Genomic DNA, 20,295 nt, shown 5'->3' on the forward strand with positions numbered 1-20,295 from the left:
CCTCCCCCATGTGTCTCCTCCCTCAGCTCCAAGAAGGGCAGCATGTTCTCTGCACGCGTCTCCCTGCAACACCCCCTTGCTTCTCCCGCATGGTGACAGGCTCCCCCCTGCTCTACCCTGAGCCCCCGGAGGCTGCTCCAGGGCCCGCCTGCTTTTGCATGCTGGGCAGAGTCCCCATGTTATGACCCGCCCCGTGAAGGGATGGCTTGTACTCTGGGGATGGTCGGGAGGGGCTGGGGACACCTGGGCCATCGGCCCCGTCCCCAGGTAGAGCTGGGTGGCCAGGCAGGGCTGGGTGTCAGGTCAGCTGGGCACAGGGGGTGACTCTCAGCTGAGCTGGGTGTGGGAGCGTATTCGAAGCCCTTGGGACAGTCTCACGGTGGTTGGGCCCAGTATGGTCAAGGTAGGATCTCCCAGCCCCCACCCCCGTCCTAGAGGCCTAAGGACCAACTGATGTGTCCCCAGAGGCATCCTAGACTGGGCCAGCAAATCCAGAGGCCTCTTGGAGCCCCAGAAATGTCTCGGACCCCCATCCCTGCCTCTCAGCTCCCAGGCCGGATACAGGCAAGACACAGTAACTGGGAAGGATCCTGGAGGATCCTGGAGGGCACGTGTGGCCTGTTTCAGGGGGCCAGCCACATCTGAGCCCCAGCTAACTTTTGCCAACCTGGAAGCAGACCCAGGGTTGCCAGCAAGTCAGATTTGGGGGAGAAGTCAGACTTTTAAACACTGGCAACTATTTTTCATCGGAACAAAACAAACTGCCGAGGCCCGACAAGACAGCTCTGTCAGCCAGATGTGGTCCATTTGTGACTTTGAGCTTCCTGCCCCCCACCCAGCGGCGACCCTGAGGCCCCAGCAGGCACGCCCCCACCCCCTGGGGTCTCCGCCTGGTCTCTTCGCTCCCCTCCCAGTTGGCTGCCCACCCCCCCCTTCCCTGGGAAGTTCTCCCGGCGGCTGGGCGGGAGGAGGGAGAGGCAGTGACTAGACAGGGGGCCCGTGAGCTGAGGCAGGGTCCACCCAGGGAGGTCCTGGGGGCAGGGACGGCCCCACCTCCAGCCCCGGCCCCTCGGTGGGCCTGGGCTGTTTGCCAGCTCACCCACCCACGGGCGCTGCGTACTTCCTGCTTCCCGCAGGCCTGGTCCCGAGCTACTCCACCCAGCCCCAGAAGCTGAGAAGCCATCCCTGAGAGGGGGGAAAAGGGCCCCAAATGCATCTTCTCCGACTCAGCGGGCAGCGAGGACTCGCCCTGCAGCCGACCAGCCCCAGCTCCCTCCCGTCCTCCCCATTCCCGCTCGCCAAGGGGGTAAGAAAAGATGCTCTTTCGCTTCTCCGATTGGCTCAAGCCGCTGCTCCTCTTGGCCGTGGGGTGAGGTCAGGGCGGGCAGGAGCGGGTGGGCAGCTCTACAGGGCAGGGCAGGGCAGGTGCCCGTTGAGTCCCACGACAGATGCATTTCTGGCCCGGAGCGTAACATGCCCTGGGAACCCGCACATGTCCGCCAGGCCTGAGCGTGCTGGCTACCCCCACCCCGCCCTGGTGTTTGTGCATCGTACACGTGTGATGGATTCGGCAACTTGACCCGCTTGTGTCCTATCGTCTCAGTGCATTTGGTTGTTGGGAGAAACAAAAACCATCTCGATTTTTTTCCTGATTGGATGATTCGGATATATTTTCTTTTCCTTGTTCTTTTGTTATTTCTTCCCCACCCCCACCCCACCCAGTCCCTTTCTCTTCCTTCCTTTTTCTTTCCTTTTCCCCATTGCGGGTGGGGCTGGCCGGGAGGGTTTATGCTTTTGAGTTGCCTCTTCCTTCCTCCCACCCTATCCCCCCCCCCACCACCTCCCAAACTTTGTTCCCTTTTCGACGTTTTTTCCTCCGCACCATTGCATTAAATAGTGCTTTCTCTCCCTCCTTATTTGGGGTCTGGCTTGCTTTTCCTGTTGGTTGGCTTCATGTAGGGGCCTCTGTGAGTGGTGACGGCTCTGAGCCCCTGGGGGTGGGTGGATGGTCACCCTTTTTCTCTCCATCTCCCCAGAATAACTTCATCAACTTGAGTTTTCTCCGCCTCTTCCGAGCTGCCCGGCTCATCAAACTCCTCCGACAGGGTTACACCATCCGAATCCTTCTCTGGACCTTTGTGCAGTCCTTCAAGGTGAGCCCCTGAAGCCAGCCTGGGGCTGAGGAGATCATACCCCCCCCCATCCCTGCTCTGGCTGAGAGTACAAATCGGGTGGAAATGCCTGTGTGGTGCACTTTGTTGAGAGTCTGTTTTTCTAGACTGCCTGCTCCTGGGGCGGCTGGAGAGCTCCAAGGGGAATCCCCCTGATACCCTGCCACCATGGCCTCAAAGAGGCCCACCAAAAGCCCTGGCACCACTCTGGCACAGCCTGGGACCACCCAACCCTGTGGGGTGGCGCTCTGGGACAAGGGAGGGAAATGGTGTGGCCGAGAGGCAACCCCCGCCCCCCCCCCCCCCCCCCCGCCCCGCACTCTCCTTCATTGCCTTCCTTCCCACCAGGCCTTGCCTTATGTCTGTCTGCTGATTGCCATGCTTTTCTTTATCTACGCCATCATCGGGATGCAGGTGAGTGCCCACCCCTAATGTCCCCAGAGCCCCCCCTGGGACGGCCACCGTCCTCAGGCAGGGTGGGTCAGGGGGACCCAGTTTGGAGAGACCGCCATGGGGATTGAGTGGGTTTCCCTGGAGCCGTTGAGGGCATGGCTGCCCCCGGTCATCACGCCCCGATTCCCCAGGTGTTTGGCAACATCGGCATCGACGTGGAGGATGAGGACAGTGATGAGGATGAGTTCCAAATCACTGAGCACAATAACTTTCGGACCTTCTTCCAGGCCCTCATGCTTCTCTTCAGGTGAGAGAGGGGACGCGCTTTCAGCCTCCGCTTCTGGTGGGGGCGTGCCCTCTTCCTCCTCTTCCTGTAGGGGGCGTGGCCTCTCCCTCTTCTTCTGGTGGGGGCCTGTCCTCTTCCTGTAGGGGGCGTGTCCACTCCCTCTTCTTCTGGTGGGGGTGTGTCCTCTTCCTCCTCTTCCTGCAGGGGGCGTGTCCTCTCCCTCTTCTTCTGGTGGGGGCGTGCCCTCTTCCTCCTCTTCCTGTAGGGGGCGTGTCCTCTCCCTCTTCTGGTGGGGGCCTGTCCTCTTCCTGTAGGGGGCGTGTCCTGTCCCTCTTCTGGTGGGGGCGTGTCCTCTCCCTCTTCTTCTGGTGGGGGCGTGTCCTCTTCTGTTCCAGTGAGGGTTGGGCTGGGCTTGTGGGGGCGTGGAGGGGGGGGAGTGGTGGCGGCAGGGCCACTGGCTGGGCAGAAGCTGAAGGCCCAGGGACACAAGTGCAGAAGGCATTTTCAGACATTACCTCACTGAATCCTGACCATCCTATGAGGTGGGGATTCTCGGCAATCCCATCTGACAGGTAAGGAAATTGAGGCTTATAGACCCTGAGGCTTGATTCTTAATCCTGGCTGCACATTAGAGTTCTTTCATTTACTCATCAGAGATTTACTGAGCACCTACTGTGTGCCAGGCATTGCAGAAGGTCCTGGCAACAAAGCAGAAAGAGATAGTCTGTGCCATCCCGATGCTTCTATTCCCATGGGGGAGAAAGGCAATCAGTGAGCTGATGATGGAGAGTGCTAGAAGGGGATAAAAAAGGTTAAGAGGGAAGTGGACGCAAAAGAACAAATAGTGAGTGATTCTACTTATAGGAGGTACCTAGAAAGGGCAAATTCATAGAGAGGAAACAGAGGAAACAGATATTGCCAGGGGCTCCACAACTGGACAGTGGAGAGCTAATGCTTAACGGATGCAAGTTCCCAGTTTGGAAGAGATGAAGATTCCAGACGTGGACAGTGGTGATGGGTGCACAGCATTGTGAAGGTACTGAACGCCACTGAACTATACCTTTATTAATAGCTAAAATGTTCAATTTTATGTTATACATATTTGGGTACAATAAAAAAAAGTTCTAATTCAGCAACAACTAAAGGAGCGGAGGCTGGTAGGTCACGCCTCCCTGGAGGCAGGTGACATGTGGAAGAAATAGCTGACAGAGGAAGCCGTGTGGATATCTGAGGAAGGGCAATCCAGGAAGAAGGTATAGCAAGTGCAAAGGCCCTGAGGCAGGAACGCGGCTGCCATGGTTGGGGACAGCAAGGATCCCAGTGTGCCTGGAACAGAGAGACCTAGGGAGAAGGTAGGAAGAGGTGACTACTGCCTGGAGGGACGGGAGCTCTTAAAACATACCTACATCCCCAGGCCCCACCCCAAACCAATTGAAACGAAGTCTGTGGGAGTGGGGCTTTGGTGCCAGCATTGTTGAAAGGCTCCCCGTGAACTTTAATGCACAGCCAAAGGATGAGAATCACCTCTGTTAGTTCCCAGAGAAAAAAGGTGCTTTACCTTGGACTTGAACTCACGCCAGTCCAACCCAGAGCCCAGTGCTCGGCCTCCCTGGGAGGGGTATTAGTGTCCAGGACTGGGTGCCCAGGTCCCTGATGCCCCCTCTCTGTTCTCAGGAGTGCCACCGGGGAGGCTTGGCACAACATCATGCTTTCCTGCCTCAGTGGGAAGCCGTGTGATAAGAACTCTGGCATCCTGACTCCCGAGTGTGGCAATGAATTTGCTTACTTCTACTTCGTTTCCTTCATCTTCCTATGCTCGTTTCTGGTGAGTCTGTGGACATGTGAGGGTGGGCTTCCTCACCTGGCTCCCACTCAGGGGCACGGATTTCTCTGGAATATGGCTGTGTGACAGACTTGCCCCCTCCGAAGCGTCTCTGAGGCAGCTGGGGATTAGGTTCACCGGGGTTTCTCGACGTCAGCACTGTCGACACTTGGGGCTGGCTCACTCTCTGTCCTGTGTGCTGCGGGGTGTTTAGCAGCATCCCTGGTCTCCACCCCGGTCTCCTACCAGCTGTTGATCAGCAAATGTGCCTTCAGACATTGACAGTGTTCCCAGGGATAGAGGGGAAGGGCAGAATCTCCCCCACCCGAGACGGGCTGGGTTATACCGAGGGAAAGCCTAGTGGTGCTGAGAGCTGGTCCCCCCGCCAGTCTAGTTACACAGGATGCTAGTTATGTTCTCCCCTCTCCCTGGAGCAGTGAGAAGAACAGAAACCATCTAGGTATTAGGTGTCTTCAGTGGAGGAAATTTGATACAGGGATTGGCTACATGGGGTTGAAAGAGAAATAGAAAACCCCGAAGCCACCAAGAATTACTGGCTGTGGGAGGCAAGGACTGGGGAAGTAAAAGGAAAAGAGGGTGTACTGACCCACCCCGCTGCCCCTGGCACCGCTGAGGGGGTGCCAGCACCGTGGTTGTCCGTTGCCCCTAGCCCGTTGCAGACGGTGATGGTTTCCTGCGGCTGCTGTGAAAAAGGACCACAAACTGGTGGCAACCGAGATTGATCCTCCCACAGTTCTGGAGGCTAAAACCGACCGAGGCGTTGGCAGGGCCCTGCCCCTTCCAAAGGCTCTAGGGGAGAATCCTTCCCGGCCTCTTCTAGCTTCTGGTGGCCCCACGCGGCCCTTGGCGTGTGGCCACATCCCTCCAGTCTCTGCCTCTGCCTTTGCATGGCCTCTCCCCTGTGCATGTGCGTGTCCCCCCCTCTCTTTTGGGGGACAGAAGTCAGATGGGATCAAGGGCCCGCCCCGGTCCTGTATGACCTGTTCCTAACTTGACGACATCACAAAAACCCTTTTCCCAAATAAGATTACACTCACAGCTCCCAGGGGTTAGGACTTGAACATGTCTTTTGAGGGGGACACAATTCAACCCACAATATAGGAAAAGGAGTCCCTTCCCCTGTCCTTCCCGATCTGGTTTCCTGACCGTGGCTCCCACTGGCAGGATATAAGAAGCCAGCTGCTGAGGGAGTGTAGACGTGTGCAGACCCCAGCCAGACGCCAGCGTCTGTCAGCAGAAGCCCAGCACCCTCTCCCTCTTCACACCAGTGACCTCACACGGAGAGATTTGCAGCCTCTATCTCCCAGCATCTACAGCTGCTGACCCGGAGGGTCCACTGTCCACTTCCAAATTCCCAGAAGAGTCTGAAAGGGCCAGCCCAGTCTCTGGTCAAATGGCCACCCTTGTCCAAGCAGCTATGGGTACATGTGGGGACAGGATGTTATAATACAGCCCGTCTTGGAAGGGCAGGCCCCTAGAGGACATCTACACTTGACCATCAGCCCCCCAAGGGCAGGGATTTCTTCTTTGTTCACTGACAGATCCCCAGCACCTAGGACAGCAACTGGTGCACAGCAGGTGCTCAATCGATATCACAAAGCTGAGTTAAAAATTGAGCGACTGAAGTTAAGGACAGCGAGGATTATGAGTTATTTGTTAAGCACCTACTATGTTTACGTCTCAACGTTTGTTTAATACCTACTACACGCCAGGCACCGGGGTACAAGGGCAGACCGTGGTTCTGTCAGTCTGCAGGAGTGATAGGCAGACAGGTCGGCAGGTAATAGCAGTGTGGTCTGATATGTGCTGTGATGGGGGAGACTCAGACTGAGGAAAGAAAGATTTCAAAGAGTGGCCTGCAGGAACGATGAGCAGGCGGTAGAACCCGTTTTAATCAAATTGGTTGCAAGCCGCAGAAATTTAACTGAAGTAAGGGGCGCCTGGGTGGCGCAGTCGGTTAAGCGTCCGACTTCAGCCAGGTCACGATCTCGCGGTCCGTGAGTTCGAGCCCCGCGTCGGGCTCTGGGCTGATGGCTCGGAGCCTGGAGCCTGTTTCCGATTCTGTGTCTCCCTCTCTCTCTGCCCCTCCCCCGTTCATGCTCTGTCTCTCTCTGTCCCAAAAATAAATTTAAAAAAAAGAACGTTGAGAAATTTAACTGAAGTAAGCAGCATATACAGTTCACCGACTTGTGTAACTGAACGGTCAGGTGAGGCTGGAGCCAGACAAGCGGACTCCATCCTCTTTTCTCTTCTCCACACTGGCGCTCCATTCTCAGACTTTCTCCTTGTGGAGGCAAAATGGCGGCCGGAGCGTCAGCACAAATCCCAGGGAAGGCTCTCATTGGCCACCTTGGGTCACGTGCCGCCCCCCCCCCAACTAATCACAGATCTGGGTTACATGACTGCTGCCTGTGGAGCCATAAAGTGGGGATTGGCCACGCCCAGCTACAGCCTCTTAAGTATAAAGGAGGGAGTTCCCCCAGATGCTGCTACCCATAGACAGATCGTGATGTTCCCTAAAGGAGCAACACTTGCAAAGACTTAGAGGCAAGATGACGCAAGACCCCCACGTGCTAAGGGCTAAAAGAATATGTGGAAAGGTGCCACCGGATGCAGACGGGGGCAGGAAAATTCACCCATTCATCCATCTATCCATCCATCCATCCATCCATCCATCCACCCAAGAAATATTTGCTTACTGTGGGCTGGGACTGGGAATACAGCCCGCAAGAAGCACTCGCTTTGGCCTTGTTGGGGGCCAGGAGTGGGAAGATTTGGGGCCATGGCGGTCCCTTGGGGTTGGCCCCCATTTCACATAGCCTCTCCCCCCTCTCTCTCCAACTCTCTTTGTCCATCAACGTTGGTCTTTGTCTCTTTGTATTTCTCTCTGTCTCCACCTCTGTCTCTCTCTGTCCCGTCTCCATATTGCCATCTGTTTCTGGACTCCTTGTGTGAGTCTGTGCCTTTCCTCTCTAACCCCTCCCCCCCCATCTTTCTCTTTCTCCGTCTCCCTTTCCCCATCTCACCTCTCTCCCTCTCTCTCTCATCTCTCTCTCTCTCTCTCTCTCTGGGCCTCTGTGTCTGTGTGTTTGGGTCTGTCTCGCCCTCCCCCACTCCTTCTTGGCCCCCGGGGTCCCCACAGATGCTGAACCTCTTTGTCGCTGTCATCATGGACAACTTTGAGTACCTCACCCGAGATTCCTCCATCCTGGGCCCCCACCACCTGGATGAGTACGTGCGTGTCTGGGCCGAGTACGACCCCGCAGCGTGGTAAGGAGTCACCCAAGTCCTTCAGCCACATTGCCCGCCTTTCTCTGGCACCAAAGCACCCTAGGCTAGGCCAGGGCCCAGACTTTGGGGCACTGGGTCCCTAGGGAGCTCGCGGGGACCTCAGAGGGGTCAGCCTGGAGGAAAGAGATGAGAATCAGTGCCCTCCCACACCACAGGTGAATTGGTCGGGTACACCCCTGCCCGAGGCCCAGGCTTTCTGGGAGATGAGGAAAGGGATCGAGCATTGAGGATTTTGAGAATTTTGCCTCCCGTGAATCTCCCCTGCCCCTGCCTGAGAGGCCTCCGGATGATGAGGACAAGCAAGCCAGGGAGGAAGCCAGAGGCCTCTCAGCCTCTGCTCTACTGGGAGCTGTGGGAAAGGGGCCGGCCTGGCTCCCTGGGCAGCTGGGCTTGGCCGTGAGTTTGGAGTCGTGCTGGTACAAGTGATCACACAAATCACGGTCGCAAGGGGCGCGAGCTCTCCTACTCTTAGGCACCCGAGTGCTCCCTCCTGACTGATAGGTGGTGGCTCCAGAGGGTTGTCTCCACCCAGTGCGTGCATGGAACAGCGTGACGCCTTGCGGGACGCTCAGAGGAGCAATCCTGAGCCTCAGAACCCACCCACCACTAACTGGGGAGTGTAGTTCAGACTGGGCTTGGGGCCTGAGAAGGCGTTAATGGGGGCCCTCAGCAGTGTGGGTGCTGGAGGGGAGGCCTCAGGAGGAAGGTGGGGAGGAGTAGGGAGGAGTCTATCTTTGCCCTTCCTGCAGCCCCAGACAAGCCCTCCGTGAGACCGAGAGCCTGGGGTGAGCCACGGGTCTGGGGCTTGACTTTTGGCTGGTTCCTAACTCTTCCTCTTTTGATTTTAGGTCACAGCAGTTGGATGCTGTCCCCTTGTCCTCTATTCCACGAGCTCCCCCTCCCCCCAGTGTAGCCCATGTAGCTTGTGGAGAAGGGAGACGCAGAGAGAACCCGGGGGGGAGGGCCCCCCCCACCACCACCACCAGCAGCCCAGAAATGTCGCACACCCCAACCGAGACCCTCTGCCCCGGGTCTGCGAGTGTTCAAGCCAAGGGGTCCCCAACCCCTGGCATCATGACCTCGCCGTGTGCACGGGGGAGCCGGCGAGAGCGTAGCCTGACCCCTACCTCCACTAACCCCTGTCTTCTCCTTTCAGCGGTCGGATTCATTATAAGGATATGTACAGTTTATTGCGCGTGATATCTCCCCCTCTCGGCTTAGGCAAGAAATGTCCTCATAGGGTTGCTTGCAAGGTTTGATTTCCACTAAAACCTGCTAGCATCCATGGAATGAGTGTGGCTTGGGGTTCTTCAATATATATATTTCATATATATATATATATATATATGAAATATATATATATATATATCTCTAAAAAACAGAGCCATCTCTCTTTCTTGCATTAAACTAGAAAATTCTTAGCCAACAGAATGCAGTCACGTAGACTCGATGAAGCATGGAACATACCTCTCCGTTCCCTTCGGCCATTTCTGCTTGCTGTTAGCTGAAGCTGCCCATCCCAGGGTCTCAACGGCACCCCAAATCAGACACATCCGGGGGGGTCGGAAGTGTGCATCGACCCCCCCCCATCACCTCCACTCTCTCCCCCCTCCACCCTTTGCCTCCCAAAGCCCCCAGCCCTCCTCCCCGTCTAGGCCCCCTCAGAGACCAGCCTCAGCCAAACCAGAGAACTTGCACCCGATTTTTAAAATAACACTGAGCCAAAGCGTTGTTCCAGGTGCTCCAAAACGAGAACCGCCCCCTCTCCTCCACGCCCCACCAGAACCATAGCTCAGAGTCAAAACTGAATCTGACTGTTCTCTTTTCTCTTTCTCTCTCCCTGCTCGTGAGCAGTGAAATAATCTTTTTTTTTTTTTAATTCCCTCCTCTTCCATTTTTTTTCTCTCCCGTTTTCCCTTGATTTGAAATACCTATTTTATTGTTCTCTGCATCTTTCTCTCCCTATTTTTTCGGCTCGTGTGGCTTTTTTGTTTGGTTGGTTTTTGGTTTTTTTTTTTTCTTTTTTTTGGTTTGGTTTCTGCTTTTGTTTGGTTTTTGTTTTGTTTTGTTTTGTTTTGTTTTGTTTTGTTTTTCGGTTCCTTCCTCTCCCCCCCCCACCCCACCCCTCCCTTTGGTTCTCCGTTCCCACCCCGTTTTGTTTTCGGTGCTGCTAGGGGCCGCATGCCTTACCCGGACATGTATCAGATGCTGAGACACATGTCTCCGCCCCTGGGTCTGGGGAAGAAGTGTCCGGCCAGAGTGGCTTACAAGGTAGTCTACCCTTGCCGACCACTAGCGTCGGGCACTGGGGATTTTTCAGTGCTGACCAGGAACGACCAGCCGAGTTTCTTCTTCCCGAGTTACTCTTCTTCTTTTTTTCCTTTTCTTTTTCTTTTTTTCTCCCCCTTTCCTCCTCGAGTAAATGGATCATGACCGTCCCTTTGACTCTAAGCAGCACACTGTGTCCGTCTTTTCTGATGAGTGTGGTTTGGTGTTTTGAGACTCCATTATGGCCGACACGCCGGGGGGAGGGGGAGGGGAGCCCCCCCGGTCCCCTCGCACCTGGTCCCCTGGGAACCAAATTGGACACAAACATGCTTCAGAGGGAACACCGCCTCGCCTCCTTTCTGCCCACCCAGAGCGGCCCCCCCACGCCCAGGCCGGGGCAGGTGCCTCGCAGCAGGGGGCTTTGGCCCCAACAAGGCGAGGCCCTGCCCCCCCCCATCTTTTGTGTCTCGAGCCCCCAGGTCCAGCAGCCCCCCCCCCCCCCCCCCACATACACCTGAAGCTGATCTCTGACCTAGGGCCTTGGGGGATTCAAGACCTCCCGAGGAGTACCCAGAGCCTCTCCTCCCTCCACCTCTCCCTCCCCCCCCAAAATTGCTTCCCAAGCCCCCATCCCTATGCCACCCATCCTCCCCTAGACACCCCAACATGCCTCTCCATTCTTCCAGAGTGGGCAGGCAGGCCGCAGCTGGACCCCTGGACCGTGGCACCCTGATGCAGGCCATGCACGCTGCCTTGGCGGGGGCCTGGGGCGGGCAGGCACCATGGCCGATCGGGGGATGGTGCATGTTGGCTGAGGGAGCAAGGGTCCCGCCGCCAGGCGGCTGGGCCGGGCCGCCCCTCCGGACCCCTGTCCCGGAATCTCCCTTGGCACCCAAGGACAGACGCTCTGTTCCCTCCAGCTCATCCACGAGAAGTTCAGGGATGACCTTTAAAATTGCCTACCGCCTCCCGGAAAATGACCCCGTCATCCTGCTCTCCCATCTACCCCGGCCCACCTTGTGTCTGCGAGAGTCCTCCCCCCCCCTTCTGTTAGTGCCATCCCTTCCTGCCTCTCTAACCATCTCACTGCAGCCTCATCCCTCCTCCTCCTCCTTCCCGATCAAGGCTAGAAAGGGGCTGCCCCCTGCCCACCCCACCCCCCCCCGTGCCTCTCCCTCCTCTCGCTTCCCTTTTGTCCCTTCTCTTGGTGTTTAGCTGTGTGCATGTGTGTGAGAGAGAGAGAGAGAGAGAGAGAGAGACGGTCCCCTTCGCTTCCTGGGCTCTGTGCAGGGCCACCAGGAGTCCATAAGGCACCTTTGTGCAACTCTGAAAAGGACACCCTTTCCACAGAACATTTGGTCTGTTGGAAAATGGTTGTAATCCACCCATGTGGTAAGAACAGGAAACTTCTCTGTCATCGCCTGAGAAGTTGCCATTCAAATACACAAATGCGTGACTTCTAAGTCGGTGAGCCTTTTGTGCAGTGCACAACCTGCAGTTGTGTGTGTGTCTGCGTCTACCACCTCCCTCCCTGCGTCCCCGCCCCAGTCCCTCTCCCCTGTCCTGTTCTGGGTTTGCCAGCCCTCTCCCCGTCTCCAGCTCTGTGTTTCCCGCCGACCTGCGTCTGAATCCCCCCCCTCCCTCCCCCCCTCAACCCCCATTTCCATGCCACCTCAGCCTGGGCTGGTGCCCACCGGTCCAGCATCCTCTCCTATATCACCAAGCACGGGGGACAGAGCCCCTGCTTGGGACATGGGGAGTCCTTTCTTCCCCAGGCCGCGGGAATGCCCCCTCACCCCTTCCCCTTGCCATCACACAGAGCCAAGATCCGGACATGCCCCTGAGATACACTTTCCACGGAGCTATGAATGAGTCTCGAGATTCCGTCTGCATGCGCGCCCCTGTCTGCCGTTCTGTGTGTCTGTGCCTCGCTGCATGTCCGCGAGGGGCCGCCCCGTCCGCGGGGGGGCCGCCTGCCTGCCGCTTCTCAGAGGAATGATGTGGTCTGTGCCCATCTGGTCTGGTCTGGGCCGAGCCGGGGGCGGGGGGGGGGGGGGGTGGGGGAGGTGGGGAGCCGGCGGCCCCCCCGGCGGCTGTGGCCGTGGACCCCTGTGCCTGGCTGCTGCACGTGCTGCTGAGATCCGGCTTGCTCTCTTCTTTGGGGTCGGAACGGAAGGGAGTCGTCCAGAAGAACTCTGGGGCAGGGCGAGGGGCGGGGGGGTCTGGGCCAACCTGGGGACATGCCAGCTCTCGCGTCCGGCGTGCGGGAGAGGGAAGGGCGGGGGCTCCTGGTGCAGCCGAGCCCCAGAGCCCTCCCCACGGGCCACAAAGGGGAATCGGTAAACGGAGCCCTGGAGACAGGTAGCCTGAGGGTGGGGTCGCCTCAGCCACTGCCTTCAGAGTTCTTCCTGGGGCTCCCCAGGTAGTGTGGGTCTGGCTCACGGGGGACCGGGAGGGGTACCTGGGAATGACTGCCCTCGCCTTTGGTCTTCTGTAGAGGCTCCTCCGCATGGATCTGCCCGTGGCCGATGACAACACTGTCCACTTCAATTCTACCCTCATGGCCCTGATCCGCACAGCCCTGGACATCAAGATCGCCAAGGGTAAGGGCAGGGACGGGAGCAGGGAGGTGGGACCGGATGGAATTGGGGCCTGGAAGGGGAGAGCAGCGGACAGCCGGGGATCCCACTCCCCGCCTGAAACCAGAGGAGCCGCTGGCCCGTCCCGGTCTCCACTCACTCACCCACTCAGCCGGCAAACGTCTCGTGCACGCTTCCTGTGTGCGGCCAGTGCTATATGCGGAGGGGGGGGACGTGGCAGTTCACGCTTCCAGTGGGAGAGGCTTCCCTGAGGAGGTTCTCAAGGAGTCATGTGGACACGTGGGGAGAAAGTGCCCCAGCAGGTGCCAAGGCCCTGAGATAGGAGGCCACCCGTGGCCGTGCTGAACTGCCTTGCCCTCTGAGCGAGGGGGGTGCCGGCAGCCTCCAAAGCAGAGGAGTCACCTGACCTGACTCACACTTGAACAGGCTCCCTCTGGCCGCGGGGCAGAACGGACCGGGAGGAGGTCAGCGCGGAGGCCACTGACCCAAAAATGATCCCAGTGAAAGCAGGATGGCTGCCTAGACTCGGGGGGTGTGGAGTGTTCAGAGTCCGGCCGTGTCCTGGGAGCTGGCCCACGCCATGGCCGATGCAAGGCGTGGGGCAGAGAGAGGAGTCAAGGCCACCCCCAGGGGCGAGGGCCTGAGCAGCCGAAGGACAGAGCCGCGGCTGTCTGAGACGAGGAAAAGGTTTGGGGCGAAGGAAGGGCAGGAGGTCGGTGTCGGCCTGGAGACACAGTGCGGGCAGGGGTCTCTCCCGCGGATGCTTCTGGTGGGGAACGCCTCCCCAGGAAGGTTCTGAAGGCGAGGTTAATGCGTCTTCCCGGCTGGGCTGGAGATACAAAGTCAGGAGGCATCAGATGCCGACACATCTTAAGCCAGGGGACTGGACAAGCTCGGCAAGGAGAGGCCCCAAGGACAGCCCAGGGCCACCGCAGTGTTAGAGGTGACCAGGGAAGGGGCGACTGGGGAGGAGATGAAGGCCGGGCCAGCGTGGGCCCCCAAAGGGTGTCTCCAGCACGTCCGTTCCTGCCCAACAGCCAAGGAAGACAAGGACCCAGAGCGAGCAGTGGATTTCATGACAGGCAACTCTGGCGGAGGGGGTCAGAGCCCCCCTGCCTTGGAACGGGGTCTAGAGGCCTGACAGGAGACCGGATGTGACTTGGCAGCTGATGGGACAGCGGGGCAGAGAGAGAGGTGCGCCGGTCGCCAGGGGGAGGGAGTGTGGGAAGGGGGGGCGGGCAGATCGATGACCGTGTCGTCCAGCAGAGGGCCGGAAGCTGGGGGGCTAAAGAGAAAGGTCAGGGCTCCACCAGCTGAAGCCACCGGGAGTTCCATCCAGGGTCCCCAGGGGAGGGAGAGCCGGGGCCGGAGGGAGAGCAGGTTGAGGACGGACAAAGTTAGGGCAGGAAGCATGCTGGCAGAGGTACAAAAGCAGAAGGAGCCCCCGGAGAGAGCGAGAAAGATCGGAAAGGGCCAAGATGAGGCTCAGGGGACAGCAGAAGGGGGGGGGGGCATCCCCCTGGAAGTCCTGTCTCCTGCAGGAAGTCGGAGGTGAGCGGCTCATGCTTACGGGGCAGCTCCGTGCACGATGGGAGTCCGGGCCCGGTTTCTGGCTGTTCGTGGCTCTGTGCCCCCAGGACTGTTTCCCCATCGTTGGGGTGGAAGCTGGTCCCAGCCCAGGGAGGGGAGGGAGCACAGGGGTGGGTGGCAGTTTTCTGGGTGAGAAATCGGGTGAGAGGGTCGTGTTCTGTGGCCTCATCTCGCCCACCTGCCCCGTCCGCGCCGTAAACCTGGGCAGGTGAGGCCACCCTCCCCGAGCCTCCGGCCGTGTATTCGCCGGCATAAACGGAAGGGCTTAAAACATCTGCTATTTAGCTCTCGGTTCTGTAGGTCAGAGGCCTGGGAGGGTTCACATGGGTTAGTGTGACCCATTTGAGGGTCCCCCCAGGGCCAAAATCTCGCTGTTGGCCAGGCTGGGCTCTTCTCAGGAAGCTCTGGGCGGGGGGGGGGGGGGGGGGGATGCACTTCCAAACTCATTCAGGTCTTGGCAGAATTCAGTCCCTTGTGGCTGTAGGACGGAGGTCCTGTTTCTTCGCTGGGATTTAGCCAGAGGTTACGCTGAGCGCCCGGGGACGCATCTGATCTTTCGTGCACTCTACATCTCTCTGACTTCTTCTGCCGCCAGCCAGAGAGAACACTCGGCTTTTCGGCGTCTCGCCTGATTAGGTCAGGCCCACCCAGATCAGCTCCGTGTCTGACAGTCAGCCGACTCAGGACTTTAATTACTTTTGCAGAGCCCTTTCACAGCAGTCCCCTAGACTAGTGTTGGATTGGACAGCCAGAATCTTAGGACAGGAGGCAGGGGCGGCTTTAGAATTTGGCCTGCCGTGGTTCCCTCACCTGTAAAACGGGTCTAACAGCACACCCACTCTTGGTACGTGATGCTTTGGTGGCTGCTTTTGTGGCTGCTGTTTCTCTCTGGGGAACCTGTTCAGGGGTCCCAAGGGAACCCCAGACTCGGGTTCAGTAATTGACTAGAAAGACTGAGAACTGAGAGGCACTGTTTGACTCACGGTCGCAGTTTATTACAGCAGAAGGACACAGGTTAAAATCCGCAGAGGAGGGGCGCCTGGGAGGCTCAGTTGGTTGGATGGCTGACTCTTGATTTCGGCTCAGGGCATGATCTCACGGTTGTGGGATCGAGCCCCACGTTGGGCTCCCTGCTGAGCATGGTTCCCTCTCTCTCTCTCTCTCTCTCTCTCTCAAAAAATAAATAAGTAGAATTTAAAAATTAAAAAATGAAATGTGCAAAGCAGAGGCACATGGGTCAGGGTCCCCTGCTGGTGGAGTTACGTGGGCAGCACCCGGAAGTCGGCTCCTGGTGTCCCCACGACCGCGTGTGACGGTGCGATTCTACCGACGAGGGAAGCCCTTCCGAGCTTCGGTGACCAGAGTGTCCCTTGGGGGTTGCTCGCGTAGGCCTGACCGACCTTAGCTACTCAGACCCCAGCCACTCCAGAGGTCACACTAATGATGTCACATGGCCCAGACCCCCCTCCCCCCGCCGCCATAAATCACACTGTTAGAATAAACCATCTTGAGCGGCCCAAGGCCCTCAGATAAACAAAGAGGTTTTTATCACACAGGACACTTTAGAAAGTGACCTCCCAGGAGGCGGCCAGGGACCAGTCCTTTCTTCCGGAATGTGCCGAGTTATCCTTTACCACGGGGACACCTTCTGTGGGGCCCCAGTAAGGCCAGTCGTTGGGACACCTGCCAGATTCCCCACGTGAGGATTTCAGGGGCTCCTGGGAATGTGCCTGAGTTTGGCTGTCACTCGTACTCCAGATGCTACTCAGTTCCCAGAGGGTCACGCCCTCAACATCTCTGAGCCAAGGACCTCTCCTTGGTCCTGACGTTGACAAAGGCACCAGCCCCCCCCCCCCCCCCCCGGAGTTCCACGGGCAACAGCTGAGCCCATCTCTGGGGTTAAGGAAGGTCGGCTGATTGCGTGGGGACAACAGTTACAACAGTGATGACAATCACAGCCATTTCAGCTGAGAGTCTCAGGCAGGCTCAAAGTATAACACCTTTTTTTTCTTTTTTCCCAACAGCTCAGTTTACTTCTAAACACACTGAGCACCTGTCCAGCAGGCAGGGGACAGCATGTGGGAACAGATTAACCTCTGTCATTCTCCAGATCTCCCCAAATTGGGAGGCCATTCTTAGCCAGATGCTTGGGAGAGAGGACACAAGTCCCTCTGCTCACCCCTGTGTCCCCTTTATGTCTGTGCCCCTCCCTCCTCTGTCTGTCTGTCCCTCCACCCCACCCCTCCCCTCCGCTCTCTCCGCCCCACCCCTCCGCTCTCTCCTCCCAGGAGCGTCTTATCCTTATACGGGGAAAGTCCTTCTCTCTTCAAGTTTCTTTTGTTCCTGGATGTTGTGTCTGAACTCCTGAATCCTCCTTCCAAGGGACTCAGTCTGTGTCCCTTCGTTGCCCCCCTGCCCTCCTGCTGCCCGCAGCCAGCCGATGAGGGCAGGGCCGACCACCTGCCTGAACAAACATAAAGCCAGTTAGCAGATCAAAACCCCCAGCCGAACACTAACACTCTGACTTCCGCTGAGCGGAAAGCGAGAGCTTTACTTTTTTTTTTTAACGTTTATTTATTTACTTTGAAAGAGCGAGAGCTTGAGCAGGAGAAAGGGAGGGGCGGAGAGAGAGAGAGAGAGAGAGAGAGGGAGACAGAAAATCCCAACCAAGCTCTGCGCCGTGAGCATGGACGTGGGGCTCGAACTCGCGAACCATGAGATCGTGACCTGAAATTAAGAGTCAGACGCTGAACTGACTGAGCCACCCAGGCGCACCCAGCGAGAGCTTTATAAACACGGAGTCACCCGTGTGCTGCAGCCCGGTCACTGGGAGGGTTGGGGGCAGGGCGAGGGGAGGGGTCGCATGGGGAAAAGATAAGCCCAGAGCCAACTAGTAGCCGACACGCAGGGTGACCTCAGCTTCCTAAAAACAGGAACGCTTTCTGCCATTGTCTTAGAAAGGGCCACAGTCCCGGCTAACCCCACCCAGGGCCAGCCCGGACTCTTGTTCAAGACTGCGCGTAGCTGGCCAGCCACGAGGCCACTGTCCCACCCTTTAATCCCCCCGAAGACCAGACTCTCTCTGAAGGTGGGGTCCGCCATAACCTGGAAGGGTCTGGGGTGGGCCTCGTGGGAGCTAAAAGGCTTTGCCTTGCCTGCACCAGAGAGGGTGGCCTCCTGGCCTCTTGTTACCTGCCCGAAACTGATGGCCATTGGCCATGGCTCGTTGAATGAGAGCGTTCATTGAGTGCCTGCTGTGTGCCCAGCCCCGTCGCCGATATGTGGGACACGGCAGTGAAAGACCAGTGAACCTCCAACCCTCACGGGACTGCAGGGAAACGGGCGACGAACAACAAGCACGACGAGTCCGCGGAGCGTGTAATGTGTCGGAAGGTTGGAACTCTGCGGAAAGGCTAGAGCAGGGTCGGCGGCTGGGGAGTCTCTCAACCGGGGGCCATCTGCCCCCAAGGGACGTTGGCAATGTCCGGACACGTTTTTAGTTGTCACACTGAGACGAGGGACCGCCTCTCTGAGGCCAAAGTCCTGCGGAATGAGCCGGGGGAGGGGAGGACCCTGGGGCAGGACACTCCGATCACACCTGGTTTGGGGGTGACTGTTGCTCCTGCCCCTGCCCCCCCCCTAGTAATCGTATACCTGGAGGAAGAATAAGTCCGAGCCTCAGCCCTCAGGGAACCCCAGGACCTCAGCGGGAGGCCACCTTGAAATCACCCGGACATTTCCCTTCATTCAGTGCGACTGACAATCTTACAATCTTGGATGTGATTGAAGGTGGTGGTTCTCGGGTGGGGGGGTGGGGGGGCAGTCTTGTCCCCCAGGGGACACTTGGCAATGTCCGGGGACAGTTTGGTGGTCAGGATTTGAGGAGGGAGCTGCTGGCAGTAACTGGATGTGTGGAGGCCAGGGACGCGGCTCAGCCCCCGCCATATAGTGCGTGGGCACCCCGAAACCGGGAACGACCCAGCCCCCAGTGTCCACAGATGCCAGGAGCGGGCGGCTTAAGCCGTAGACGTGTCTTCTCACGCGGGTCTGCAGGCTGGAAGTTCAAGATCGAGGGGCCAGCAGGGCTGATCCCTGTTGAGGCCTTTCTCCTCTCTCTCTCTCTCTCTCTTCCTTTTTTTTTTAAATTTATTTTTGAGAGAGACAGAGCACGAGCAGGGGAGGGGCAGAGAGAGAGAGAGAGAGGGAGACACAGAATCCGAAGCAGGCTCCGGGCTCCCAGCTGTCAACGCAGAGCCCAACTCAGGGCTCAAACTCCCGAACCACAAAATCATGACCTGAGCCGAAGTCGGACGCTTCACCGGCCACCAAGGCACCCTTCTCTCTCTCTCTCTCTCTCCTTATAGGGACGGACACCAGTGCTACTGGACTAGGGACGACCCTGTGACTTCGTGTAGCTTTAATTACCCCCTGAGAGGCCCTATCTGCAAATGCAGTTACACTGGGGGGTTGGGGCTCCAACATGATTTGGGGGAGGGGACACATTTCAGTCCTTAATGACAGGTGTCTTCCTTTTCTTCATGAGAAACGGGAAACATAAGCCCTAAAGAGAAAGTGGCTTTTAATAAGAAATGTTATGTTCTCTTTTCTCCCTTCCTGTGTCTCTGAGAAGGAGCCACAGAGACCCTGGGCACCTCCCTTAACCACAGTGGACAGCAGACAACCACTTCCCGTAAGGAAAGAGAAACAGTTATAGGTTAGTGTCTAGGGTCTTGAGAGCTTAACAACACCGGGGGTTTTCCCAAGGGTCCCAAGGGTCTCCCGCAATAGTCCTGACCTCCCAACCTGAGTCCTGACCCACCACACATCAGTCTCACCCCCCCCCCCCCCCCCCTGTGCAGCTTGGCCCCTGGTGACCACAGCCCCCTGCGTCGCCAGTGGTGTAAAGGAAGACCAGACCAGGGGAATTCGCCCTCTAGCGGGTGAGATAGGGAATGACATCATGAGGTGATTTGTGGGAAGAAGAGAAAGCAGGAGGGCGTCAAAGAGGATGGGGGAGGGCTGTTTTTAGCTGGGGAGGCCAGCTAGAAGACTTGTTTGATAAAGAGGTCGGGCAGGGACCTGAAAGAGGTAAGGGAGGGAGCCATGTGGATATCTGCAGGAAGAACGATCCTGGCAAAGGAAATACAGGCTGTGCAAAGGCCCTGAGGCAGGACCGTGCCTGGTGTGTTTGAGGAACAGTGAGATTGGTGTGTCTGGTGAGCAAGGGCAGAAGTAGAGGAAAAGAAGGAAGATCACGCAGGGCCTTCTGGGCTCATGGTGAGGGCGTGGGCAATCACAAGAGCTCCAAGCAGAGGAGGCCCGTGACCGACAGGGATGGTCACAGGCGCCCCCTGGTGGTGGAGGGGGGCGGACATGGAGACCTGAGCAGAGGCGGCCGTGCTAACCCAGGCAGCAAAGTGCCGCATTGCCTCAACATTCTCACTCCAGCACAGGCACTGAGATTTACCTGCGCATCGACAAAAAGCCCCTTCTGCTAGACTTTTCCCGAAATAAAGACACGTGTCCAGAGTCACATGGGAGAAGATGAGCGAAAACTCCACAGAGTGCCTGGCAGATGGCTATGCTTGGCCCGCATCTGCGGAGAAGCTGGGCCGGGGCAGCCCAAGGGTGGGCCGGGGAAATGGGGGGGGGGGGGGCGGGGGGGGCGGGGAAGGAAGGGCAGAGAGGCAGACACCGGGCCAGGAGAGGCAAAGCGGGCTTTTGGGGCTCCCCAGGCGGAGCAGCTCTTCAGCGGGCATGCGCCAGGGGATGGCTGCTGAGACGCTGAAATGCTTCTCTGTGGTGGGGGAGGGGGGGGTAGCTGGCCCCTGCCCTTCCCCACACCTGCTAGGC

At 57.9% G+C, this 20,295-nt stretch overlaps 1 protein-coding gene across 7 annotated transcripts in view; it reads left to right on the forward strand.

The window, feature by feature from the left end:
* The window catches only part of CACNA1A (calcium voltage-gated channel subunit alpha1 A), a 281,855-nt gene that overhangs the window by 254,167 nt on the left and 7,393 nt on the right, over window positions 1-20,295 (forward strand). For 6 of the 7 annotated variants that reach the window (XM_053219793.1, XM_053219791.1, XM_053219794.1 and 3 more), the window contains 7 exons: window positions 2,037-2,153; window positions 2,520-2,585; window positions 2,756-2,871; window positions 4,525-4,675; window positions 7,836-7,963; window positions 10,159-10,255; window positions 12,750-12,855. In XM_053219793.1, the coding sequence (XP_053075768.1) occupies window positions 2,037-2,153; window positions 2,520-2,585; window positions 2,756-2,871; window positions 4,525-4,675; window positions 7,836-7,963; window positions 10,159-10,255; window positions 12,750-12,855 (781 nt within the window). Of the gene's footprint in view, window positions 1-2,036; window positions 2,154-2,519; window positions 2,586-2,755; window positions 2,872-4,524; window positions 4,676-7,835; window positions 7,964-9,140; window positions 9,238-10,158; window positions 10,256-12,749; window positions 12,856-20,295 lie in introns of all 7 variants that reach the window. The other variant, XM_053219790.1, reaches the window with a different exon arrangement.

The sequence above is a fragment of the Acinonyx jubatus genome, chromosome A2 (assembly GCF_027475565.1).
Source record: "Acinonyx jubatus isolate Ajub_Pintada_27869175 chromosome A2, VMU_Ajub_asm_v1.0, whole genome shotgun sequence".
Classification (NCBI taxonomy): domain Eukaryota; kingdom Metazoa; phylum Chordata; class Mammalia; order Carnivora; family Felidae; genus Acinonyx; species Acinonyx jubatus.